Source organism: Mustela putorius, unplaced genomic scaffold (assembly GCF_011764305.1).
Source record: "Mustela putorius furo isolate JIRA1106 unplaced genomic scaffold, ASM1176430v1.1 tig00003853_pilon_pilon_pilon, whole genome shotgun sequence".
In the NCBI taxonomy this organism is placed as follows: Eukaryota; Metazoa; Chordata; class Mammalia; order Carnivora; family Mustelidae; genus Mustela; species Mustela putorius.
Window position 1 is genome coordinate 23,825,501 of NW_025422005.1, and position 25,516 is coordinate 23,851,016.

Consider the following 25,516-nt stretch of genomic DNA (forward strand, 5'->3'; position numbering starts at 1 on the left):
CAAGCCCTACACCAGAGTTCAGTGACATTTATGTCAGCTCATGGTATTTCCCTCATCTTGATATCATCAGTGTCCCTGCCGCCACCTGTCAGTCCCTACATTTTTCTACTTCTGTTGCTATCAGTGTTATTGTCATCTAATATTTGTATTCCCCATTCCTGGCAAGAATTGGATCATATCTCATTGAGGGATGAATCAGGCAATGGTTAGGGTAGTAGAAGGAACATTGTTGACCCTCCTTCCAGAAAATAAGAAGGGAGTCCCCATGTGGCTAGTATGCTTTAAGTAAGGTATATGTAATGGAGAGAGCATTGGTTTTTAGAAATACCTGGATTAGACCCATTTAATTGACTGGGTCCTTCTGCAAGTTATGCCTTCGTTTCCATACCTCTAAAATGGGGGTTCTTTTTTTCTTTTTTAAGATTTTATTTATTTGAGAGAGTATGAGCGAGAGAGCAGAAGCAAGAGGAGCAGCAGAGGCAGAGGGAGAACCAGGTTCCCCACTGAGCAGGGAGCCCAATGTGGGGCTCAGATCCCAGGACCCTGGGATCATGACCTGAGCCGACTGCAGTCGCTTAATGGACTGAGCCACCCTGGTGCTCCTAAAATGGGGGTTCTGTACGAGTTATGCCTTAAAAGCTAAGCAAATCATTACTTAATTATTACCATTCAAATTTGAATTTTCCTTGGGAATATCCCCTCACAGAGGTTAGACACTGACTTTGGGATATTTCAAAGATCTTTCAAAAGGGGTATTTTAGGGCTTTTACTCTGGATTTAGATAAAACCTTTTGACCATGGCTAGAGACTTTGGAAAGCATTCTGGACTAAACTCGAAGACTGTTTCACACCTAGCAGTAAAGACACAGATGTGTGATTTTTCTTGGCAGGAGCATCATGATTCTTGCCTTCTTTGGAGCCTGACAGAGGTCTCCTATAAAGACACAGAACTAAGAAGCCTGAACTAAACCAGAACTAAGAAACTTGATAGAGGAGAGGCACTTGCTGTATACTGCAGCAGTTTTTTGGTTTATAGACTGGTTTAATCAGAAAAACTATTACTTTGAAGGCATCACAACTAAAAATAAATTCATTAAGAAAGGACTTCTGGGGATCACTGGTTTGTTTTGTTTTCCTCATGTGCTAGGTATTATATGTAATACCTAAAATGAATAGGTATCCATTTACAAAAGAATGAAGTTGGATATTCCCACCCATCCCCCCGCTCGACCTTACACTATATACAAAATTAACTCAGTGGATCAAAGACATATGAAAGGCTAAAACTATAAAACTCAAGAAAACAGAGTAGATCTTCATCACCTTGGATTAGACAATAGTTTCTTAGATACAACAAATCAGCACAAGCAACCAAAAAGGAAAAACATAAAATGGACTTAGTCAAAATTTAAAACTTTGGGGTGCCTGGGTGGCTCAGTGGGTTAAGCCTCTGCCTTCGACTCAGCTCATGATCTCAGGGTCCTGGGATCGAGCCCCGCATCAGGCTCTCTATTCCGCAGGAAGCCTGCTTTCCCTCCCACCTCCACCTGCCTCTTTGCCTACTTGTGATCTCTGTCAAATAAATAAATAGAATCTTTAAAAAAAATTTTTTTAAACTTTTGTGCTTCAAAAGGCACTATCATAGGGATGCCTGGGTGGCTCAGTTGATTGGGTGTCTAACTCTTTATTTTGGCTCAGGTCATGATCTAGGGGTCTTGGGAGTGAGCTCCAAGCTCAGTGAGGAGTCTGCTTGATATTCTCTCTCTCAACTAAATGACTCTTTTATTAGAAAAGGCACTGTCATGCATAATGAAAATTATGTAAGTGTTCACTCATTGCATTGTTGGCTACCAGACAGCTAACATGACAAAATGCAACTCAATTTTTTTTTTCAGCTTTCATTTATTTGAGAGAGCACACATGCGGAACCAAGCACAAGTGGTTGGGAGGGAGAGGTAGGGGACCCCCCACAACTGAGCATGGAGCCTGGTATGGAGCTTGATCCCTGGGCCCTAGGTCAGCCTGAGCCGAAGGTAGATGTTTAACGAGCTGAGCCACCCAATTGCCCCAAAACGCAACTTGGTTCTTAGCCTGCTATCTATATATATTTTTTCCCCTGTTTTCTTTTTTAAGATTTTATTTGTTTATTTGAGATTGAGAGAGTGTGAGCAGAAGGGGGCTGAGGAGCAGAGGGACAGGGACAAGCAGATCACACTGAGCATGGAGCCCAGTGTGGGGCTCCATCTCATGACCCTGAGATCATGACCTGAGCCAGAATCAAGAGTCAGATTCTCAACCAGCGGAGCCATTTAGTTGCCCCTTATCTTTCCCTGTCTTATATACAAATTGGTATATTCCTATTCCAGATTTTTTGTTTTATATTTTTATTTTTATTTTATTTTTAAAAGCTTTTATTTATTTATTCATGAGAGAATGAGCGAGAGAGAGCATGAGAGAGGAGAAGGTCAGAGGGAGAATCAGACTCCCCAAAGAGCTGGGAGCCCGATGCGGGACTCGATCCTGGAAGTCCGGGATCATGACCTGAGCCGAAGGCAGTCATTCAACCAACTGAGCCACCCAGGCGCCCCTGTATTTTTATTTTGTTGAGTTTGTTGTTAACTGCTTTGAATCCTTTGGGAAACTTAAGTTTAAAATGTTGGATGGAACATTTGAGAGCACGTGTGTGATGTGCACTGTGCCATTGATTTCTGCTCTCAAAGATTTAATGGCTTAGAAGTGAGAGGAATGAGTTATAAATTAAAACTGTCATTGCAGGTTGTCAGTGGGAACAAATTTGGGTAACAAATCAGAGATAAAGTGGCCACTAATTAAAATGACAAGGACAGATTTTAATGGATAATATACTATTATAACAGGGAAAAGTGTGCACTGAATTCAACTTCGATTTCTGTAGGGTTAACTGGGCATTTTAAAGGGAGGATAGAAGAATGGGGGGACAGAGAACAGGGACTCAGAAGAGTCAGGGAAGTGAAAAATTACAAAATGTGAGAAAGGGGGATTAGTTCATCTGAAACCCACCTGGGTTTGCTTACTGGTGCTTATTGACCTTAGGCTCCTACCCTGCCACAAAGCCTGGGAAATGGGGTCCTATTTTCATGTATTGGTGGAACAAACTGTAAACTCTTCTGCAGTCTTGAGATTTTCTCAAACGGAACTATGTTACTGTTTTGTTCAAAGGTTTATAGGCCATCGTTGAGGCCTAGTTGAGAAAAGGCTCAGAGGAAGCTGGATAGACTTGGGTTAAAGAGAGACTGGCACAGGTAGAAATCAGTTTATCAATCTGTTAAAGTTTGGGGAGGAGGAAGTTCATGGCTGACTCTAAGGCCAAGTGTATGGTAATGGCATTAACTGAACAAGGGAAGAAACAGGCAGGAGGCAGTAGTAACAGTAGAGATTTGGTACTTGACATAGAAGTGGAGGTTGAGGGCACCTGCGTGGCTCTGTGGGTTAAAGCCTCTGCCTTCGGCTCAGGTCATGATCCCAGGGTCCTGGAATTGAGCCCCACATCGTGCTCTCTGCTCAGCAGGGAGCCTGCTTCCCCTATCTCTGCCTACTTGTGATCTCTGTCTGTCAAATAAATAAACAGAATCTTTAAAAAAAAAAAAAGTGGAGGTTGAAGAAAGGGTGATTGTCCACACTGACAGTGAGAGATGGGCACTGAAGAGAACACAGTATGAAACCTGAGGAGTGGCAGGAAAGGTAGAAGTGGGAGAAGGTGGCACTGTCAGAATCATGGGTAGAGTTTCAAGAAAGAAGGCAAAGGTGATCATAGGTGATGAATTAGGAAGTCTAATAGAATCAAGGCAGACAAGGTCACTGGGTTTAGTAGGCTAAAACGTATTCTTCTGAAGCACTTGTGTGTCCTGATTTACAGCTTGTTTTTTATTCAGTTTTCATACCAATTCTGGAAGAAATCTATGGTTTCAGGTTTCTAGGAAGAAACCCTTCTAAAATCTGCCTTTGGAAGTTGTGCTCCACTGCAGTCACAGGAAGATTTCTTTGTTGTACACTTTTTTTTTAAATTTTTTATTTTTAGATTTTTATTTATTTATTTGGCAAGCAGAGAGGCAGGCAGAGAGACGTGGAAGCAGGCTCCCTGCTTGGGAGCCAATGTGGGGCTTGATCCCAGGCTACCCTGGGATCAGGACCTGAGCTGAAGGCAGAGGCTTTAACCCACTGAGCCACCCAGGCACCCCTGCTGTATACTTCTTCCGTGACTTACACTTCCTGGGAAATGTGTATTATGCAGCTATTACAGCTAGGCCTTGTGTCTGAGGCAGTGTAGGTGTTCAGTAAATATTGAATAAATACTTGAACAGTGATTCATTAATAAATACTTGTATATCTATGATACTGTAGATGCTGGAGATATAAAAAAGGTCTGCCTTTGCAGAACTTAAAACATCCTATGGAAGAGAATAGACACAGACTGTAAAATAGTGTAATGAAGGAAGTAAAACAGGTGTTCTGACAAAAATAAGAGTAGTTTACTTTGGATTAAGGTAATGAGGAAAGGACCTAGCGATTCTAAGAGCTAGGGAAGAGCACTGTGGACAGAGAGAAAACAGGAAGTGTGAAGACTGCAACCAGAAATAGCCTCCAAATAGTGATGGGGCCATTGTGACAGGGACATATAATGATGAAGATACAGAGTTGAATGAGATGAGATGAATATATAGGCAGGACCTTGAATTTGGAAGAGGTTTTTATTCTACATGGGAGTAGTGGTGTCTCTGGTTTTGTTGTGTGGTGGATGGGGGGCGTAGGGGAAGAGAGGAAGAGGTAGGCTCTTTAGTAGCCAGGTGAGATAGTAGTGACTTGAACGGTATGGGGATCAGGAATTAAGACATGTAAATACAATCAAGACATATTCGGAGATAAAACTGAGACAGGTTTGGGCAGTAGATTAGATGAAAGTGGAGACAGAGGGAATCAGGAATGGCTTTTTCCTTAGGTTTTGACTTGACTAACTTGTAAATGTTGTTGGTGTTGCTTTTGAGGGGGGAAGAATTTGAGTTAGTTTTGGATATCCCAGATAAGGATTTTGATAGGTAGTTGAATATATGGATCTGGAGCTCAAGGGAGAAGGCTTGGCTTAGGACATAAATTTGGAAGTTATCATGGGAATGGATGAAATCACCTTGTAAGAGAATGTAGAAACCAGTATGTAGGGGTGCCTGGATGGCTGAGTCAGTTAAGCGGCTGCCTTCAGCTCAGGTCATGAACCCAGGGTGCTAGAATCGAGCCCCGCATTGGGCTTCCTGCTCTGCTGAGAGCCTGCTTCCCCCTCTCCCTCTGCCTGCCGCTCTACTTGTGCTATCTCTCTGCCAAATAAATAAAATCTTAAAAAGAAAAAAAGATAGAAACCAGTATGTAGATGTAGGGAGGAGGAGCCATTAAGAGGACTGAGAAAACTGGATGAGGTTGAGAGTGGTGCCAAGACAGCAGTGTTTCTGAGAGAATAGGGGGATTAGTAATTACTCTGAGAGTTGAAGAAGGGGACAAATTCCTCTCCATTAGATATGGCAACAGGGAGGTTGTTGGTGACCTTGATAAAAGCAGTTTTCTGTGGAACAGAAGAAATAGAAGTCAATTTGAAGAAGTAGAAGAGTGAACAGAGCACCCAGAGATTCAACAATAGTGGTAGTGCCTATTTTTAAAAGTTGGTCATTTTACCGTGCGTTATATCTTACACATATAATATGTAATATTCAAGAAACATGTCACAAGAAAATTAAAGTGAAGACTTAGGGTATGTAGATGACTTTCAAGAGAGATTGCCATCATTATCAAATTTATTATCATTTGGACATCCTACCATTATATGCCTCTTGATGGGGTAAGTATGAAACGCACAGCATCGCCTTAACGTATTATTGCCAGAAACATATCGTGAACCCAGAAGGCCTGGGTGGCTTAGTCGGTTAAGTTTCTGCCTTTGGTTCAGGTCATGATCCCAGAATCCAGGGATTGAGCCTCGTGTCAGGCTTTCTGCTCAGTGGGGAGCCTGCTTCTCCCTCTCTCTGCCCCACCCCGATGTTTGCTCACACAATCTTTCTTTCTCAAATAAAATCTTTTTTAAAAAAATACTGTGAACCTGAATCTACTCTAGCCTCAAGACCTAACTTCCGTTTTATAGGAAATACAAGAGATAAGCATGTAAATTAATGACAAAAAAATGAGATGCAGGGCATTCATTAAGACAACTGACCTAGTCTTTTCAGAAAGTCAGTATCATGAGTAAAGGGATGCGGCAGGGATTTTATAGATTAAAAATGACCAGAAGTTGGGAAAATGATGTTGTAATTTTTTTTTTTTTAAGATTTTATTTATTTATTTGACAGAGAGAGATCACAAGTAGGCAGAGAGGCAGGCGGAGAGAGAGAGGAGGAAGCAGGCTCTCCGCTGAGCAAAGAGCCCGATGCGGGACTCGATCCCAGGACCCTGAGATCATGACCTGAGCCGAAGGCAGCGGCCTAACCCACTGAGCCACCCAGGCACCCGATGTTGTAATTTTTAAAGATTTTATTTATTTATTTGACAGAGACCACAAGTAGGCAGAGAGGCAGGCAGAGAGAGAGGAAGGGAAGCAGGCTCCCTGCCAAGCAGAGAGCCCGATGTGGGGCTCAATCCCAGGACCCTGGGATCATGACCCAAGCTGAAGGCAGAGGCTTTAACCCACTGAGCCACCCAGGCGCCCCATAAAGTTTTTAATTGTTTGAAGCTATATACCTAAAAATATGTATAGGTGAATGTCAGGAATTTGCTTAAGGATCACTTGGTTGATGGAAATATAGATGAATGGCTACTAGTTGATTATTGACTCAATGATTGCATTGAGATTATTCTGTCTGCTTTTGTATATAATTGAAATTTTCCACAATAAAATGTTAAAAGACTAATACAGTGGGTGAACCTTGACTAGGTTCTGGCTTGGGGTGGGGAAAACAAAAAGCCCAACGAACTATGACAACCATTTTGAAAGAAAAAAATTTTAGTATGGACAAGATAATAGGTGTTTCATTAATTTTCTTAAGTTTGAAATTGTGCTTATGTAAGAAGGCCCTTATTAGGAGGCACATACTAAAGTAATAAGGTAAAGTGCAAGGTATAACGTTGACAACTTTAAAATGTTTAGTTTAGGGGTGCCTGGGTGGTTCAGTGGGTTAAAGCCTCTGCCTACAGCTCAGGTCATGATCCCAGGGTCCTGGGATTGAGCCCTACATTGGGCTCTCTGCTCAGCAGGAAACCTGCTTCCTCCTCTCTCTCTGCCTGCCTCTCTGCCTACTTGTGATCTCTGTCTGTCAAATAAATAAATAAAAACTATATATTTTTTAATAAAGATTTTATTTTTATTTATTTATTTATTTAATAAAGATTTATTTATTTGACAGAGACAGCAGAGAGGGAATGTAAGCAGGGGGGAGTGGGAGAGGGGGAAATGGGCTTCCCGCTGAGCAGGGAGTCCAGTCTGGGGCTCAATCCCAGGACCCCGGGACCACGACCCAAGCCGAAGGCAGACACCCAATGACTGAGCCACCCAGGCGCCAATAAAATTTTTTTTTTAAATGTTCAGTTAAAATATAAATATAAAATAGCCCTTCCTCTCTCTCTGCCTGTCTCTCTGCCTACTTGTGATCTCTGTCAAATAAATAAATAAAAATCTAAAAAAAAAAAAAATTTGTTGAATCTTGGGGCACCTGGGTGGCTCAGTTGGTTAAGGACTTGTTGATCTCAGGGTCATGAGTTAAGCCCCATGTTTTGTTTTGTTTTGTTTTTGATCAGTTTATAGATGTTTGTTATGCTATTTCAGTTTTTCAGTGTTTAAATAATTCATGGGGCACCTGGGTGGTTCAGTCAGTTAAGAATTGGACTCTTGATTTTGGCTCAGGTCATGACCTCAGGGTCATGAGATTGAGCCCCACATGGGGCTTTGTGCAGAATGTGGAGTCTGTTTAAGATTATCTTTCTCAGGGCACCTGGGTGTCTCAGTGGGTTAAGGCCTGTGCCTTACGGCTCAGGTCATAATCCCAGGGTCCTGGGCTCTCTGCTTAGTTGAGTCATCGGGCTCTCTGCTCAGTTGGGAGCCTGCTTCCTCCTCTCTCTGCCTGCTTGTGATCTCTGTCAAATAAGTCAACAAAATCTTAAAAAAAAAAAAAAAAGATAATCTCTCTCCCTCTCCCCCACTGATTGCAAATGCTCTCGCTCTCTCTAAAAATAAATATTTTTAAAATAATTCTTAATAAAAAGGACACAAAAGTTTTTTTGCTCTCCATGACATGAGAACGGAGAAATGGGACAGTAGCTTGGATAGGGTGGTGAATGAAAAAATATACTACAAGTGACTGATTCTTAGGATAAAGAATTTCAGGCGGTAGGGGCGCCTGGCTGGCTCAGTCAGTGGAGCATGTGATTCTTGATCTCAGAGTTGTGATTTGAGCTCCATGTTGGGTGTAGAAGCTTTTGCTAAGCAGAGAACCTGATGCGGGGCTCAATCCCAGGACTCTGAGATCATGACCTGAGCCGAAGGCAGAGACTCTACCCACTGAGCCACCCAGGTGCCCCAAAAATAAATCTTTTTTTTTTTTTTTAAGATTTTATTTATTTATTTGACAGAGAGATCACAAGTAGGCAGAGAGGCAGGCAGAGAGAGAGAGAGGGAAGCAGGCTCCTTGCTGAGCAGAGAGCCCGATGCGGGACTCGATCCCAGGACCCTGAGATCATGACCTGAGCCGAAGGCAGCGGCTTAACTCACTGAGCCACCCAGGCGCCCCCCAAAAATAAATCTTAAAAGAAAAAAAAATTCAGGTGGTGAGATTCCTGGAACTATTCCTATGGTGCTAATTTTAGCTAGCACCATTAATATCAAAACTTTACCATCGACTGTGTGTGCATTCATAGTAATTATCTATTAGGTAGACCAGCAAGAAAACAGGCAAAATTTAAACCAGTCTATGTTGTGTTTGATAAGAAACTGAACCCAGGTGAGTTTTGGAAGAACATCTTTGAAAATGTTCAGATTTACCTCTGTCACTTGTGTTGTGTGTTGTCTTCCCACTCTTCCAATCCCATCATGGCTGGCTCTATCTGTTTCGGAAGAATTTTGAGTTAGTTAATTTCTGGTTGTTCACACATCAATCAGATGTACTTTAGGTTTGTGTTTGGTTGGATTTATGGTCTAGGGAGAGAAGTCACTGCAAAGAAAAACCTATACTGTGAAAATGAGTTCCTAAAAAGCGGATACAGTGGGTAGAGAGTGAAACTCATAGGCAGATGTCTTGGCAAAGTTTTCACTTGCTCCCTGTCATATGCACTAATTAGAGAATTGATTGCCAGTAACTCTCAAGGTAAAATAACTGAATAATACATGGGGTGCCTGGGTGTCTCAGTGAGTTAAGCCTCTGCCTTCGGCTCAGGTCATGATCCCAGTTTCCTGGGATCGAGTCCCACATCAGGCTCTTTGCTCAGCGGAGATCCTGCTTCCCCCTCTCTCTCTGCCTGCCTCTCTGCCTACTTGTGATCTCTGTGTGTCAAAGAAATAAATAAAATCTTAAAAAAAAAAAAAGACAATGCATAGATCAGTCTAGACAGAACCTAGTTCAAGGGCAGGAGCCAAATTGAACAGAATTATGTGTGTTGGGGGGATGGAAAGAAGTAATTCTCAGAGGTTGGATGAAAGTAGAGGCCTTTAGAGATTTAGATCCCAGCCCCAGCGTCACAGTTTAATAGCTGAATGATCTTGTGTAAGTCATAATGCTACTGAACCTGGTTCTTTAGCTGTTAATTGCTGTTTAGGTAGTGTCCAAGGGCTTAAAACACTTGATTTCACCACAGCCTCTGTCGAATCTTGTTTGGCTGGCACAGTGTTGTAAAAACGGAGTATGAGTGCAATCCCTGATGTAATATTATGACCTGCTAAAAATCGTTCACCTCTTTACCTTTTAAGGCATTTGAGTTTGTGTTTAACTGAAATTCTGGGATGTGACCACATTGGTTTCTTTATCAGTGATGGAATAGCTTCCAACCCAGAATTCTGATAGATTTGCTGTTACCAATAGCTTTCCTTTTCAGGAAATGAGAAGAGACTGGAGTTTGGGACCAAATAGGTCAGGGTTGATATTAGCTTCCTCACTTGTTCACTTACCCTCTGAGTCTCTCTCTCTCTCTTTTTTTTTAAAGATTTTATTTATTTTATTTGACAGGCAGAGATTACAAGTAGGCAGAGAAGCCGGCAGAGAGAGAGGGGAGGAAGCAGGCTTCCTGCTGAACAGAGAGCCCGATGCGGGGCTCAATCCCAGGACCCTGGGGTCATGACCTGAGCCGAAGGCAGAGGCTTTAACCCACTGAGCCACCCAGGCGCCCCGAGTCTCATTTTTGTCATCTGTTGAATGGATTCTCAGGATTGTTGTGAAGATTAGAGATAAACCGACAAAGATTGGCACATTAGCAAATGTTACTAGCCTGCCAAGGCTTATGGGCTGTCTATCCTGATACCCTCTTACCCTTTCTTTTCAGTTAATAGTCATATGGCCATAGAGCTTTAACCCAGGAATCTTAATGCTGATACATATTTGCTAGAGAATTCCTAGTGAAAGGTATGAGAGGCCAATTGAAAAAAAAAATTTCAACCTGGGAGGAATTACTTTCTTGAAGGAAGAGGCCTTATATTGAGGAGTAACCATTCCTCTTTTATCTCTCTTCCCAGTGCCATTAAGAAACCTTTAATGCATCATTGAGTTGTAAAGCTTCTTACTGTAGTATATGCCAAATAGTCTGTGTGATTTAAAGCATTAGCTTATTCTCAGTACCTGGGCAGCTACAATAACAGTTCTTTAGAAAGCCTCCCTCTGCTGAGGAGCGCCCCCTCAGCACCAGAACAAGGGAAATCATTTGAAAAGACTGACTGCTTCATAGCATTCCATGTCCCAGCTCCTTTGAAGATTGTCAGGTCATTGCCTAGAAAATAATGCTAGTTCCCTTATCTCCTAAATATAGCTCCTTTGGGTTCTTCCAGGCAAGATGCCTTGAATCAAGTGATTGCTTGGTAGCTTTTTGAAGTACAGACCATGAACATAAGGCTTTGATTTGGAAAGCCCTAGAGCCAGCAGGTGTACGGGATGTGAGCTTGAAGGTGTAGTAGTATCATTTCCATCCCACACACAGGACAGCTGGCTATGCGTAGTACGCCTTTTTCTGAGAACATGTGCAAAATTTTAAAGTTTTATGAGTCTCAAAATTTTAAACATGAGTGATTAAATGGAGTACTGCAGTAACCTTGCTACTCAGTGTGTGACTTAAGACTCAGGTTCTTTATCAGTTAGAGCTTACATTAAATTGCTAGGGCTGCCATGAAAAGTACCACAGCCTGTCTGGTTTAAACAAAGGAATTTATATTCTCCCAGTTCTGGAGGCTAGAATTCCAGGATCAGTCATGAGGGTTGGCTTTTTCTGAGTCCTTTCTCTCTCTGGTTTATCAGTGGCTGTCTTCATGTTTACATGGTATTCTCCCTCTGTGTACATCTGTATCTTAATCTTCTCCTTTTTATAAGGATACTAGTCATAGTGGGTTAGGGCCTTACCCCAGTATCCCCATCTCTTTAGAGACCCTGTTTCCATATAGTCCTATTTGGAGAGACTAGGCACCAGGCCTTCAACATAGAAGTTGGAAGCAGGGCAGAATTCAGGTCTTAACAGGGTCTTTGCCTATCTTGTATTATTATTACTGGTCCCTTGGTTCTAAAAGTTTACAGAGTGCATGGTAACATTAGCCATTTATTTCCCAAATGGGTTGTATAACTTCAGAGATGTATTCACTTTGAGAGAGTTCCTTGTCTTAAGAAAACCCAAAGGCTGTCTCAGACAGTCAGATGCTAGAAAAGGTATATTTGTATCATGGATTTCTTTCTTTCTTTCTTTTTTAAGATTTTTGAAAATGAATTTTAGCTAGAGAGGGAGCATAAGGTGGTGGGGGGAGGGGGCAGAGGTAGAGGGAGAAGCAGGCTCTTCACTAATCAGGGAGCCCAACTTGGGACTTGATCCCAGGACCCCAGGATCATGACCTGAGCCAAAGGCAAATGCTTAACCAACTGAGGCACCCAGGCATCTTGTATCATTGATTTCTTGATCCAGCCCCAGCAAGTAGAGTAGTGCATGATAGAAAAAGCCCCTCTGCCTGCTGGTCCCTAAATGAGAGTCCAGCATTCCTTTGGTTGCTGATTCCAGATGTGCTTCTGCAGTTGTTCCTTCTTCCAGTCTAACCTCCCCTGCCTGGCTTCTCCAGTGAAGTCATAAGCAAATATTTGTGATAGTTTCTTGTCACCATGGTGACTAAAGAAGCACATGCTGCTTCTCCTTCCAGCTTTGCTGTCAGCTCTGCCCAAAGGAGGGGACAGTCCTCTGGGAGAGCCCAGATTCAGAGTCATGAAAAACCATGTGTCAGGTAATGGGGGACAGCAATCCATAGCGCTGCCTTTAGGAATTTGCCCTTGCCTCTTAGTCTCCAGGCACAGGAGTAATCAGGAACCCCAAGGGAGGCCTCTGCAATCCCCTAGAATTTTTTTTTTTTTTTTTAATAGTAAATTCACTTAGGGACACCTGGGTGGCTCAGTTGGTTAGGCTGTCTGTCTATCTGTCCTTGGTCAGGTCATAACCCCAGAGTCCTGGGATCAAGTCCTGCATCGGGCTCCTCGCTCAGCGGGAAGCCGCCTCCCTCTGCCTGCTGTTCCCCCTACTTGTGCTCTCTTTCTCTCTCTGACAAATAAATAAAATCTTTAAAAATAAAATAACAAATTCACTTGGGATTTGCCAAGTGATGTGTATGTGGACACTCGCACATTCTAAGACCCACTGTTGCGATTGGTTCACTAGGCTACTTTCCGGAATGACTAAGGCACCATCTCTGAAGTTTCATTTCTTTATTTTCTCTAGCGCCAGAATTCAACTCTTTTCAATGTCCATTTTCATCTCTCTTTCACTCAGTTTCTCTTAGAAGACTCTACTCTGCCCCTCTCCCATGTATGGGTATATGGGTGTTTCAACCCTCAATATTTCCTGGTTGAAGAACCAGCCCAAATCTTAATCTTGGAAGATTTCTTTTTAAACTCTCATTGCTGGGGCATCTGGGTGGCTCAGTTGGACAAGCATCTGCCTTCAACTCAGGTCATAATCCCAGGATCCTGAGATTGAGCTCCTTGCTGAGCAGAGAGCCTGCTTCCCCTTCTCTCTCTGCCTGCTGCTCTGCCTACTTGCAATCTCTCTCTCTCTCTCTGTGTCAAATAAATAAAATCTTAAAAAAAAAAAAAAAAGTTGTTTGTTATGGTCCCAGGTCAGAGAGGGAGCCACTGCATGCATATAAGGTCACAGAAGGAGGCAGAAGGGACGGGGCAAGCATCTTAGGATTTTTTATTTATTTGACAGGCAGAGAGGCAGGCAGAGAGGGGAAGGGAGGGAACGGAGGGGAAAGGAAACAGACCCCCTGCTGAGCAGAGAGCCCTATGTGGGGCTCGATCCCAGGACCCTGAGACCATGACCTGAGCCGAAGGCAGAGACTTAACCCACTGAGCCACCCAGGCGCCCCAGGGGTAAGCTTCTTTAGGCCAGAGCCTTTACTGAGGTTTCTGAGGGAAAGTGAAGGCAGGGAGAGTAAACAGTTTAGGGTTGGCTAGTTTTGGGGTTCTTTGTTTTTTGTTTTTGTTTTAAGATTCATTTATTTGACAGAGCAAGAGAGCACAAGCAGGGGGATGTGGCATAGGGAGAGGGAGAACTAGGCTACCTGATGAGCAGAGAGCCCAACGTGGGGCTCAACCTGGGATCATGACCTGAGCCAAAGTCAGACGCTAAACCAACTGAGCCACCTAGGTGCTCCCCCCATGTATTATTCTAAGCATTTTATGGTCTTAGCTTGTATTTAGGTTGCTGATCAATTTTTTAAAATATTTTATTTATTTATATGACAGAGAGAGAGATCACAGTAGACAGAGAGGCAGGCAGAGAGAGTGAGAGAAGGAAGCAGGTTCCCCGCTGAGCAGAGAGCCCCATGCGGGACTCGATCCCAGAACGCTGAGATCATGACCCGAGCTGAAGGCAGCAGTGTGACCCACTGAGCCATCCAGGCACCCGGTTGCTGATAAATTTTGAGTCACTTTTTGTATATGGTGTAAGCTAGGTGTCCAACTTCATTCCTTTAGATCTGGAAATCTAATTGTCCCTGCACTGTTGTTTTTTTTTTTGAAGAGACTATTCATACTCCCTTGACACCCTTATTAAAGTTATTTAGCTGGCCATAGATGTGTGAATTTATTTTTACACTCTGAATTTTTTTTTTTTTAAAGATTTTATTTATTTATTTGACAGAGAGAGATCACAGTAGGAGAGAGGAAGGGAAGAGATCACAGAGAGAGGAAGGGAAGCAGGCCCCCTGCTGAGCAGAGAGCCCGATGTGGGACTCGATCCCAGGACCCTGAGATCATGACCCGAGCCGAAGGCAGCGGCTTAACCCACTGAGCCACCCGGGCGCCCCTACACTCTGAATTTTAATCCATTGATCTGTAAACACCCTATGCCAGTACCACACTTTTCTGATTAGTATAGCTTTGTAGTAAGTTAGAAAATGAGGAAGTTCCAGTCTTCCAACTTTATTATTTAAGAGTGTGTTGTTAGTTTCCACCCACCTATTTGTGAATTTCTCTCTTCATTCTGTGTGCTCAGAGAAGATACTTTGTCTGATTTCAGTCTTTGAGAATTCACTGAGACTCTTTGTTGACTCCAAGATCTGTCCTGGAGAATATTCCATGTATACCTGAGAAGGCATATTCTTTTGTTGGGTAGAATGTTCTATACGTCTTTTTAGGTCTAGCTCATTCATAATGTTGAAAATTTCTGTTTCCTAATTAATCTATTAAGCGTTCATTTTATTTAAAAGATTTATTTATTTGAAAGAGAGCATGCATGAGCCCGGGGAGGTGCAGAGGAAGAGGGGGAGAGAGAATTGGAAACAGGTTGTTCTGAGGTTATGAGCCAGGACCAAGAGTCAGCCACTTAGCCTGCTGAGCAACACAGGCACCCTGGTGCCTTTATGTTTTATAATTGCTCTTATCTTTTTGATGAATTGACCCTTTTACCAGTATATGATATCCTTTATCATTTAAACAGTATCTGACTTGAAGTTTTTTATCTGTTATTAGTATAGCTATCCCAGCTCTCTTTTGATTACCATAAGGATGTAATATCTTTTCTCATCCATTTACTTTAAACTTGTTCCTGTTTTTAGGTATGTAGTAAGTCTTTTGCAGACAATGTATAGTGATTGGAGAGCTTAGTCTATTTACATATAATATATTACTGATAACGAAGGACTTCTGGCATTTTACTCATTGCTTTGTCTTACACCTTTACCTTTTTTGCCCCTCTCTTCCTCCATTACTGCCTTCTGTGTTTAGTTGTTTTTTGTTAGTGAATTCCCTTCTCATTTCCTTTTGTGTTTATGGGTTTGTTTGTTTTTTAAGATTTTATTTATTCATTTGACAGAGATCACAAGTAGGCAGAGAGGCAGGCAGAGAGAGAGAAGAGGAAGCAGGCTCCCTGCCGAACAGAGAGCCCAATGCGGGGCTCGATTCCAGGACCCTGGGATCATGACCTGAGCCGAAGGCAGAGGCTTTAACCCATTGAGCCACCCAGGTGCCCCTGTGTGTATGTTTTTAATGTCTATTTTGTGTGTGTATTTTTTTCTTAGATATTGTGGTTACCATGGGGATTACATTTAACATTCTAAGTTTATAGCAATCTAGGTTGAATTGGTACCAACTTAACTTTAAAAAGTCTGTTTCTGTACAGTTCCAGTTCCCTTTTATGTTGTTGCCATCACAAATTACATCTTACACATCATATGCCTGGTAACACAGATTTATAATTTATATGTTTGTCCTTTAAATCATCTAAGAAATAAAAAGTGAAGTTACAAACCAAAAATACAGTAATACTGAGTTTTATAACTACCCATGTAGTTACCGTTACTGGGTTCAAGTTATTGTGGAGTCCTCCTCTCATTTCCTTTCATTTTCAGTTTGAAGGACTCCTTTAGTATTTCTTGTTTACAGCAGGTCTAGGGGTAACTTACTTCCTCGGCTTTTGTTTATCAGAAATGTCTTAATTTCTCCCTTGTTTTTGAAGCACAGTTCGGTCAGATGTAGGATTCTTTGACAGTTGTTGTTGTTTTTTTCCCCCTTTTTTGTATCTTTAAATTTGTCATTCCAGTGCCTTCTTGCCTTTATGGTTTCTAATGAGAAATTGGCTTGTATGTGATGAATTGCTTCTCCTTCACTGCTTCCAAAATTCTTTTGTCTTTGGCTCTCAGCAGTTTGTCAAGATGTGGAGTTTATCTTCCTTGGGATTCAGTGAACATCTTTACATGTAGATTCATGACTTAAATTGAATTTGGGAGGTTTTCTGCCATTATTTCTTAAATTCTTTCTGTCCCTTTTTCTATTTCTTTGACTCCCATATTACTTGTTGGAATATGACGGATCTTCTAGGCTGTTACTTTTCAGTCTTCTTCCTTAAGCTCATCTCTGCTGCTTCTGTCGTCTGCCATTAAACCCCACTAGTGAATTTTTCATTTCAGTTACTGTACTTTTCAACTCCAGAACTTTTTTCTTTCTTTTTTTTTTTTAAGTTCATTTATTTAAGTAATCTCTACATCCAGCATGGGGCTAACATTCACAAACCCAAAATCAAGGGTCCCCTGATCCCAACTGAGCCAGCCAGGCACCCCTCAGTGCCAGAACTTCTGTTTTTCTTCTTCTGTTTGGTCATTTTTCTGTTTGTTGATACTCATTTTGTTCATTGTTTTCCTGATTTCCTTTTGTTTGTTTGTTTGTTTATATTTAGCTCTTTTGGGTGTTTTGTTTGAAAGTCTTTGTCTAGTATGTCAAGTACCTTAGTTTTTTCAGGGAAAGTTTGTATCAGTTAATTTTGTCCTTTAGGCTGTATTTCTCTGTTTCTTTATATGCCTTGTGATTTTTTTTTTTATTAAAATTGGAAATTTGAATATTATATTGTAAGTCTGGAAATCAGTTTGTTTTCTATTTGTCATGTGTTCTTGACCCTTTTTTCTTCTGAATAATTCCATTTTATCTCCATTATTGGCTTATTTTTTAAAAATGTTTTCAATGGAAAAAAGTTATTTTAATATGTACCTATAAGTTTATGATTTCTAGTATCCTTCCTTTTGTGACGATCTGAGTTATCACCTGGTAATATTTCCTTCTACTTAAAGAACTGACGTTTGTTTTTGTTTTAGAACTGTAGTATTTCTTTTTTTTTTTTTTTTAAGATTTTATTTATTTATTTGACAGAGAGAAATCACAAGTAGATGGAGAGGCAGGCAGAGAGAGAGAGAGAGAGAGGGAAGCAGGCTCCCTGCTGAGCAGAGAGCCCGATGCGGGACTCTATCCCAGGACCCTGGGATCATGACCTGAGCCGAAGGCAGCAGCTTAACCCACTGAGCCACCCAGGCACCCAAGAACTGTAGTATTTCTTTAGTACACATCTGCTAGAGACAAAAATCTCAGCTTTTGTTTGAAGAAGTTGATTTCTATTTCACTTCCATTTTTGAAAGTATTTTCATTGGGTATAGAATTCTAGTTTGACAGCTTTCCTTCAGTATATTAAGGATGGTATTTCAATATCTTCTCACTCCTGTAGTTTTTGGCAAAAAGTCACGTCATTCTTATCTTTGGTTTTCTTCATGTAATCAGTCATTCTAGCTGTTTTTCAGATTTTCTTTACCACTTTTTCAGAAATTTTGCTATGATGTGCCTTAATGTGATTTTCTTTGTTTTGTTTTTTAAAGATTTATTTGTTTGAGAGAGATCGTGTGCTCACATGTGTGTGCAAGGGTGGGCAGAGGGAGAGAATCCAGACTCCGTATTGAGCACAGAGCCCTACACAGGACTCAGTCTCACGACCCTGAGATCACCACCTGAGCTGAAGCCTAGAGTTGGACACTGAACTGACTGCACCACTCAGGTGTCCCTGATTTATTTGTGTTTTACCATGTTTTCTTGGGTATATGGGATCAGATTTGGAAATTTTTCAGTCTTTGTTTCTTAAGTTTTTTTTTTCTGTCTCCCTCCTCCACCTTACTTCTTCCTTTGTGAATCCAGCCACAACAGGTGTATTGGGCCATTTGGTAACATTTGCACTGCAGGCAGCATCATTTTGGAGTCTGTCTCTGTTGATTGGTTTTTCTTCTGGCTGTGGGTCATACTTTCCTGCTTTTTGGCATATCTGTAAGTTTTTAATTGGATTTTTGATAAAATTTTGTTTTGTTTTTTAAAGGATGTAGAGTTTCATAGGCAGTTGTTACATTCTGCTCAGTTGATCTTGTTTTTAAAGTTTGTTGGTAGTCTTTTTAGGGATAGTTTAATGTCACTACTAAAGTGTATCCTTTTAGGGTCTTCACTGAATGCCCTGAGTGATCAGTGAGGAATCTCCATTCTGATTCATCAAGTGCCTTCTCGCCCTTAGTCTCCAGCAAGGTTTTAAGGGAACCTTAAGCAGATTTCCTGAGTTTTTTTTTTTCTGTGTAGCTCACTCTTCTCTGGAACTCTGCCTCACAGTTTCCAGCTGTCTCAGTCTCCTTAAACCCTCCAGTCTCTTTCCCCAACTAATAAGATTGCTATATTATTTGGTAACCCTCTCCCTGCTCAGTGGTCTAGAACATACTTCCAGGCAGAACGTCAAGGAGATAAGTAGGGCTTACACTCTTGGGGAATCACAGCTTTTCACTCCCTCGTGTCCAATATCTGAAACACTTTACAGCAGGAAGGTAAATTAGTCCCTGTTTTTCCACCATGACTGGAATGGAAATGATAGCTATGTTAATGTCTAACAAAGTAAGGAAAAAAGTATTGTTAAGGAATAATTTGGCTGTTTACAATTTTTTAAAAATTCTTCAGGGACGCCTGGTTGGCTCAGTCAGTTAACCATCTACCTTTGGCTCTGATCATGATCCCAGGGTTGATCCTAGGATCAAGTCCCGCACTGGGCTCCTTGCTCACTAGGGAGCTTGCTTCTCCCTCACCCTCTGCCTCCTGCTCCTCCTGCACAATTGTATATTCTCTCTGTCAAATAAATAAATAAAATATTTTTTAAAATTAAAAAATAATAAATTTTTTCAATATACCAGGAAGACAGGATTGTTCTAAATTTATGTACCTCTAATAACATTGTCATAGAATATACAAAGCAGAATAAAACTATAGGGTGAGGGGCTCCTGGGTGTCTCAGTGGGTTAAAGCCTCTGCCTTCGGCTCTGGTCATGATCTCAGAGTCCTGGGATCGAGCCCCATATCAGGCTCTCTGCTCAGCAAGGAACCTGCTTCCTTCCTCTCTCTCTCTCTGCCTGTCTCTCTGTCTACTTGTGATCTCTCTCTGTCAAATAAGTAAATAAAATCTTAATTTAAAAGAAAAATTACAGGGTGAAATGGACACATTTAGTGTTGATAAGTCAAGAAAAAAAATTAGTAAAGCAGTGGGAAGAGTTGAGCAACATAGGGAACAACTTGATTTAATGGACATATGGTATATAGAATGCTATGAATAGTTATTAAAGAATACAGGTTCTTTTTTTTTTTTTTTTAAGATTTTATTTGTTTGACAGAGATCACAAGTAGGCAGAGAGGCAGGCAAAGAGAGAGGGAGAAGCAGGCTCCCTGCTGAGCAGAGAGCCCAATGCGGGGCTCTATCCCAGGACCCTGAGATCATGACCTGAGCCAAAGGCAGAGGCTTAACCTTCTGAGCCACCCAGGTACCCTAGAATACAGGTTTTTCTTTCTTTTTTTTTTTAAGATTTTATTTATTTGACAGAGAGATCACAAATAGGCAGAGGTGGGGGGCGGAGAAGCAGGCTCCCCGCAGAGCAGAGAGCCCGATGCGGGGCTCGATCCCAGGACCCCAAGACCATGACCTGAGCCAAAGGCCGAGGCCCACCCACTGCGCCACCCAGGCGCCCCAATAGAGGTTCTTCTTAAGCACACATGGGACACTTAGATAAATTGAATACATATTAAGCCAAAAAAGCAAATCTCCATTTTATTGATGGTTCCTGACTTATGATGGCTTAACTTACAATTTTTCAACTTTACCATGGTGTGAAAGCAATATACATTCAATAGAAACATTACTTTGAATCTTGAATTTAAGTCTTTTTCCAGGCTGGTGATATGTGGTACAGTACTCTCTCCTGATGCTGACCAGCAGCAGTGAGTCCCAGCTCCCCGTCAGCCATGTGATCACAAGGGTAAACAACTCATACACTTATAACCATTCTGTGCCCCTATAGCCATTCCTTTTTTTTTCCCCCCACTTTCAATATAGTATTCAGTAAGTTACATGAGATAGTAAGTATGTTAACTATAAAACAGGCTTTGTGTTAGATGAGTTTGCCCAACTATAGGCTAATATGAGTGTTCTGAGCACGTTTAAGGTAGGCTAGGCCAAGCTATGATATTCCATAGGTTAGGCATATTAAATGCATTTTTTTTTTTTATTTTTTATTTTTTTTGGAGGGGACAGAGAGAGAAAAGCAGTGGGAGAAGCAGACTCCCTTCCGAGCAGAGACACTGATGCATTCGGGGCTTGATCCCAGGACCTTGGGATCATGACCTGAGCTGAAAGCAGATGCTTATCTGACTGAGCCACCCAGGCGCCCCTTAAATGCATTTTGACTTACAGTGTATTGTTAGCTCAAGAGTGGGTTTATGAGGACATAGCCCAATCATAAGTCAAGGAAGATCTGTAAATTTAAAAGAATCTCTGAGACTCTAACTACAGTGTAATTATATTAGAAGTAAATGGTAGAAAAAGTAAGTCCCCAAATATCACTAATTTAAAAGAACATTTCATGATCCAAATAAAACTGATGGAAGTCAGGTATTCAGAAGTGAATTACAATGAAAATATTAATTTGAAGGAAATCTAAAAGACTTAGGGAAGTTTATAAGTGAAATAAAAAGTCTGAACATTAGTGACAGGTACATTAGAAATTTAGAAAAAAGTAGAAAAATACACTTAGGAAAAAACAGATGGGAGGGGCTCCTGGGTGGCTCAGTTGGTTGAGTGTATGCCTTCAGCTCAGGTATGATCTCTGGGTCCTGGGATAGAGCCCCACATTGGGCTTCCTGCTAGGTGGGGAGTCTGCTTTTCTCTTTTCCTCTGACCGACCCCACCCCCCCATCCACTGCTCGTTTTCTCTTTCTCTCTCTCTCAAAAAAATAAAATGTTTTTTAAAAAATAAAATTACCCATTAAGTCCTGTAATAAGCCGCATGTGGTCAGGATGAATTAGTTTTTTACACATTGCTGGATATGATTGAATATTATTTAGAATTTTTGTATCCTTGGGGCATCTGGGTGGCTCATTCGTTAAGCATCTGCCTTCAGCTCAGGTCCTGATCCCAGTGTCCTGGCATTGAGGTCATGGCATTGAGCTCCATATCAGACTCCCTGCTAAGCAGGGAGCCTGCTTCTCCCTCTCCAGCTCCCCCATGCTTGTGTTCCCTCTCGCTGTCTCTTTCTCTGTCGAAATAAACAATCCTAAAAATTTTTTTTGTTGTATTCTTGTTCACAAATGACTTAAGAAAAGTATAGGACCTTCTCATATTACTCTTCTTTGATGGTGTTAGCAAAAGAAATGCTCCTCAGGGCTCCTTAGTTACTAGGTTAAGCATCAGCTTGTGGTTTCTGCTCAGGTCATGATCTCATAGGTCTTGGGATTGAGCTCCAAGTCTTGCTTGGTGCCCAGTGGGGATTCTTCTCCTCCCCCTACTCACTGTCAAATAAATAAACCTTAAAAAAAAAAAAAGAAGACATACGGGGCACCTGGGTGGTTCATTGGGTTAGAGCTGCTGCCTTCGGCTCAGGTCATGACTCCCAGATTTCTGGGATCGAGCCCCATATCAAGCTCTTTGCTTGGCAGGGAACCTGCTTCCTTCTGTCTGCCTACTTGTGATCTCTGTCAAATTAAATAAATAAAATCTTAAAAAAAAAAAAAAGACTTATCCCTTTTCCTATTTTCTGAAAGTGTTTGAGTAAAATAACTAATTTATTGAAAATCTGGCAGAACTCCTCTGAAAAACCACTTAGGCCTGGCATTTTCTTTCTTTTTCTTTTCTTTTCTTTTCTTTTTTTTTTTTTTTAAGATTTTATTTATTCATTTGTCAGAAGAGGGAGAGAAAAAGAGACTTGAGTACGAGCTGGGGGAGCAGCAGGCAGAGGGAGAAGCAGACTCAAGCAGACTTGCCACTAAGGACGAACCTCACTCCCCTCCCCGTCCCCACAGCACTCAGATCTCTATCCCAGGACCCTGGGGTCTTGACCTGAGCTGAAGGCTGACACTTAACGAGCTGAGCCACTATGGCACCCAGCCTGGCATTTTCTTTGTGGACTAGTCTTTATTGTTGATTCAGTATGTTCATGATTATAAGGCTAGTCAAACATTCTATGTAAGTCAATTGTAGTAACTTATGTTATTCTAGGTATTTCTTTTCAAAGGGGTTAGTTAGTATAAAGTTAACATTCTTTTTAATTTCCTTAGTTACTTAATAGTTTTTAAAAACTCTCTACTGTATGATTCTTCTGTGTTTACTTTTTTAAAAAAGATTTTGAGTACGTGCACAAGAATGCATGTATGGCGGGGAGTGGAAGAAGAGTGAGAAGTAAACTCCCTGCTGACCTGCTGAGCAGGAAGCCTGCCCATGGGGAGTCCCTCCTGGGTAATTTTATATTAGAAAATCTATAGTTTAATTCATTCATTATTCCCTTTTTTTTTTTAAAGATTTATTTATTTATTTATTTGGCAGAATCACAAGTAGGCAGAGAGGCAGGCAGGGAGAGAGCTCCACACTGAGCAGAAAGCCCGAGGTGAGGCTCGATCCCAGGACCCTGAGATCATGACCCGAGCTGAAGGCAGAGGCTTAACTCACTGAGCCACCCAGGCGCCCCATTAATTATTCCTTTTAAAGAGAAAAACCACATGACATCTCAGTAGATGCAGAAAAAGGATTGGATAATAATCAACAGTTATGATTAAAAACGTGTAGAAAACTAGGAATACAGGATCTTTTTTAAACTGATAAAAGATGTATGCCAGGGCACCCAGATGGCTCAGTTGATGCCTTTGGCTCAGGTTATAATCCTAGGGTCCTGGGATTGAGCCCCACATTGGGCTCCCTGCTAAGCAGGGAGCCTGCTTCTCCTTCTCCCTCTGCCGCTCCTCCTGCTTATGTTCTCTCCCGCTCTCTCTCACTCTCAAATAAATAAAAATTTTTTTTAATTTAAATTCAATTAGCCAATGTATAGTACATCATTAGTTTTAGATGTAGAGTTCGGTAATTCATCAGTTGCATATAACACCCAGTGCTCATCACATCACATGCCTTCCTTAATGCCCATTGCCTTAAAGTCTTTCTTTCTTTCTTTTTTTTTTTTTAAAGATTGATTTTATTTATTTACTTGACAGATCACAAGTAAGCAGAGAGGGAGGCAGAGAGAGGGAAGCTGGCTCCCTGGTGAGCAGAGAGCCCAATGCGGGGCTTGATTCCAGAACCCTGGGATCATGAACTGAGCCAAAGGCAGAGGCTTAACCCACTGAGCCACCCAGGCGGCCCACCCTAAAATCTTTTTTAAAAAAAAATTTATGTTAGAGAGTGTGTGTGTGTGTGTGTGTGAGAGAGAGAGAGAGAGAGAGCAGGGGAGAGAGAGCAGGGGAGAGGCAGAGGGCAAAGTAGAGAAAGAATCTCAAGTGGACCCCAGTAGGGGGCTCAATCCCATGACCCTGAGATCACCACCTGAGCCAAAAACAAGAGTCAGACACTTAATGGACTGAGCCACCCAAGTGCCCCCCTCCAATAAAATCTTTAAAAAAAAGAAAGAAAGAAAAAATACGATGTTGGAGCAAGAAAGAAATTGATCAGTGTTAGAGATCCTATAACCAGACTTGGTCATAGAGGGAGATATGCTTGATTACTGAACACTTTCACTAATCCATGCTAAGACAATTATTTATCCACATGGAAAAAATGAAACTGAATCGCTATCTCATATACATAGTTAAATTTCAGATAGATGAAACACTTGCATACAAAAGGCAAGCTTTAAAATCTCTAGAAGACAGGGACGCCTGGGTGGCTCAGTTGGTTGGACGACTGCCTTCGGCTCAGGTCATGATCCTGGAGTCCCGGGATCGAGTCCCGCATCAGGCTCCCAGCTCCACGGGGAGTCTGCTCCTCTCTCTGGCCTTCGCCTCGCTCATGCTCTCTCTCACTGTCTCTCTCTCAAATAAATAAATAAAATCTTAAAAAAAATAAATAAATAAAATAAATAAATAAATAAAATCTCTAGAAGACATAAGAAGCTTTATCTTTGTGATTTGGGGAGTATGAAAGGATTTATTAAACAAGACACGTAGGGGACACCTGGGTGGCTCCGGGGTTAATAAGCCTCTGCCTTTGGATCAGGTCATGATCGAAGAGTCCTAGGATTGAGCCCCCCATCGGGCTCTCTGCTCACCAAGGAGCCAGCTTCCCACTCTCTCTCTGCCTGCCTCTCTGTCTACTTGTGATCTCTCTTTGTCAAATAAATAAAATCTTTAAAACAAAATGAAACAAAACAAAAAGACATATAGAAAAAGCTAAGTATAAAAGAAAAATTAAGCTATATGATATATATTAAGAACTTCTTGTTAAAGAACTCCATAAAGTATAAATTGAAAAAACTGAAAAGCTTCCAAGTGCAAGAAAATACTTATAATACAGATAACCCACAAGTGATTAACAACTAGAGTTTGTTTTTTGTTTTTTGTTTTTTTAAGATTTTATTTATTTATTTGACAGAGACATAGCACAAGTAGGCAGAGCATCAGGCAGAGGGAGAAGAAAGCTCTCAACTGAGCAGGGAGCCCAATGCGGGGCTCGATCCCAGGACCCTGGAATCATGACCTGAGCTGAAGCAGCCGCTGGACTGACCGAGCCACCCAGGCGCCCCAACAACTAGAATATCTAAAGAACTAAATATCAGTAAGAAAGGGGCAGATAATTCTGTAGAAAAATATTCAGAATATACAGATATTTCACAGAAGGGGAAACATGGCTAATAAACATAAAATCTAACCTAGTTAGTAATCTAGGATATGCAAATCATTATCAGTGAAATACCTTATACACAGTAGATTGGCAAAGGTGAAAATTTCAAGTAACATATGTATCAATGGGAACCTGTAGTGTATTGGTAAGGTAGTGTAAATTGGTATCACAGTGGAAGGCAACATGGTGCTAGTTGGTCAAGTTTAACATTTACCTGCGTACAGTCCAGCAGTTCATTCCTTAGAGTTCTCAAAGGGATCTGCAGAGTATTTCAGAGGGCCTGGGAAATGAAGACTACGATGTTATTTGCTAGCTCAGAATGGATCAAAGGCTTAATTTGTGAGAACTGAAGCTATA

The 25,516-nt window shown here is 41.4% G+C and overlaps 1 protein-coding gene across 3 annotated transcripts in view; it reads left to right on the forward strand.

Moving 5' to 3' along the window:
* KPNA6 (karyopherin subunit alpha 6) overlaps positions 1-25,516 on the forward strand; it is a 58,145-nt gene that overhangs the window by 12,951 nt on the left and 19,678 nt on the right. Inside the window, exons 1-2 of one of the 3 annotated variants that reach the window (XM_045064114.1) lie at positions 12,378-12,460; positions 20,235-20,320. The exons of 1 other annotated variant lie outside the window; for it this stretch is intronic. Coding sequence is in view for 1 of the 2 variants with exons in the window: in XM_045064112.1 (XP_044920047.1) it covers positions 12,442-12,460 (19 nt within the window). In the remaining variant the exon portion in view is untranslated. Of the gene's footprint in view, positions 1-12,367; positions 12,461-20,234; positions 20,321-25,516 lie in introns of those variants that run through there. One more of the 3 variants, XM_045064112.1, reaches the window with a different exon arrangement.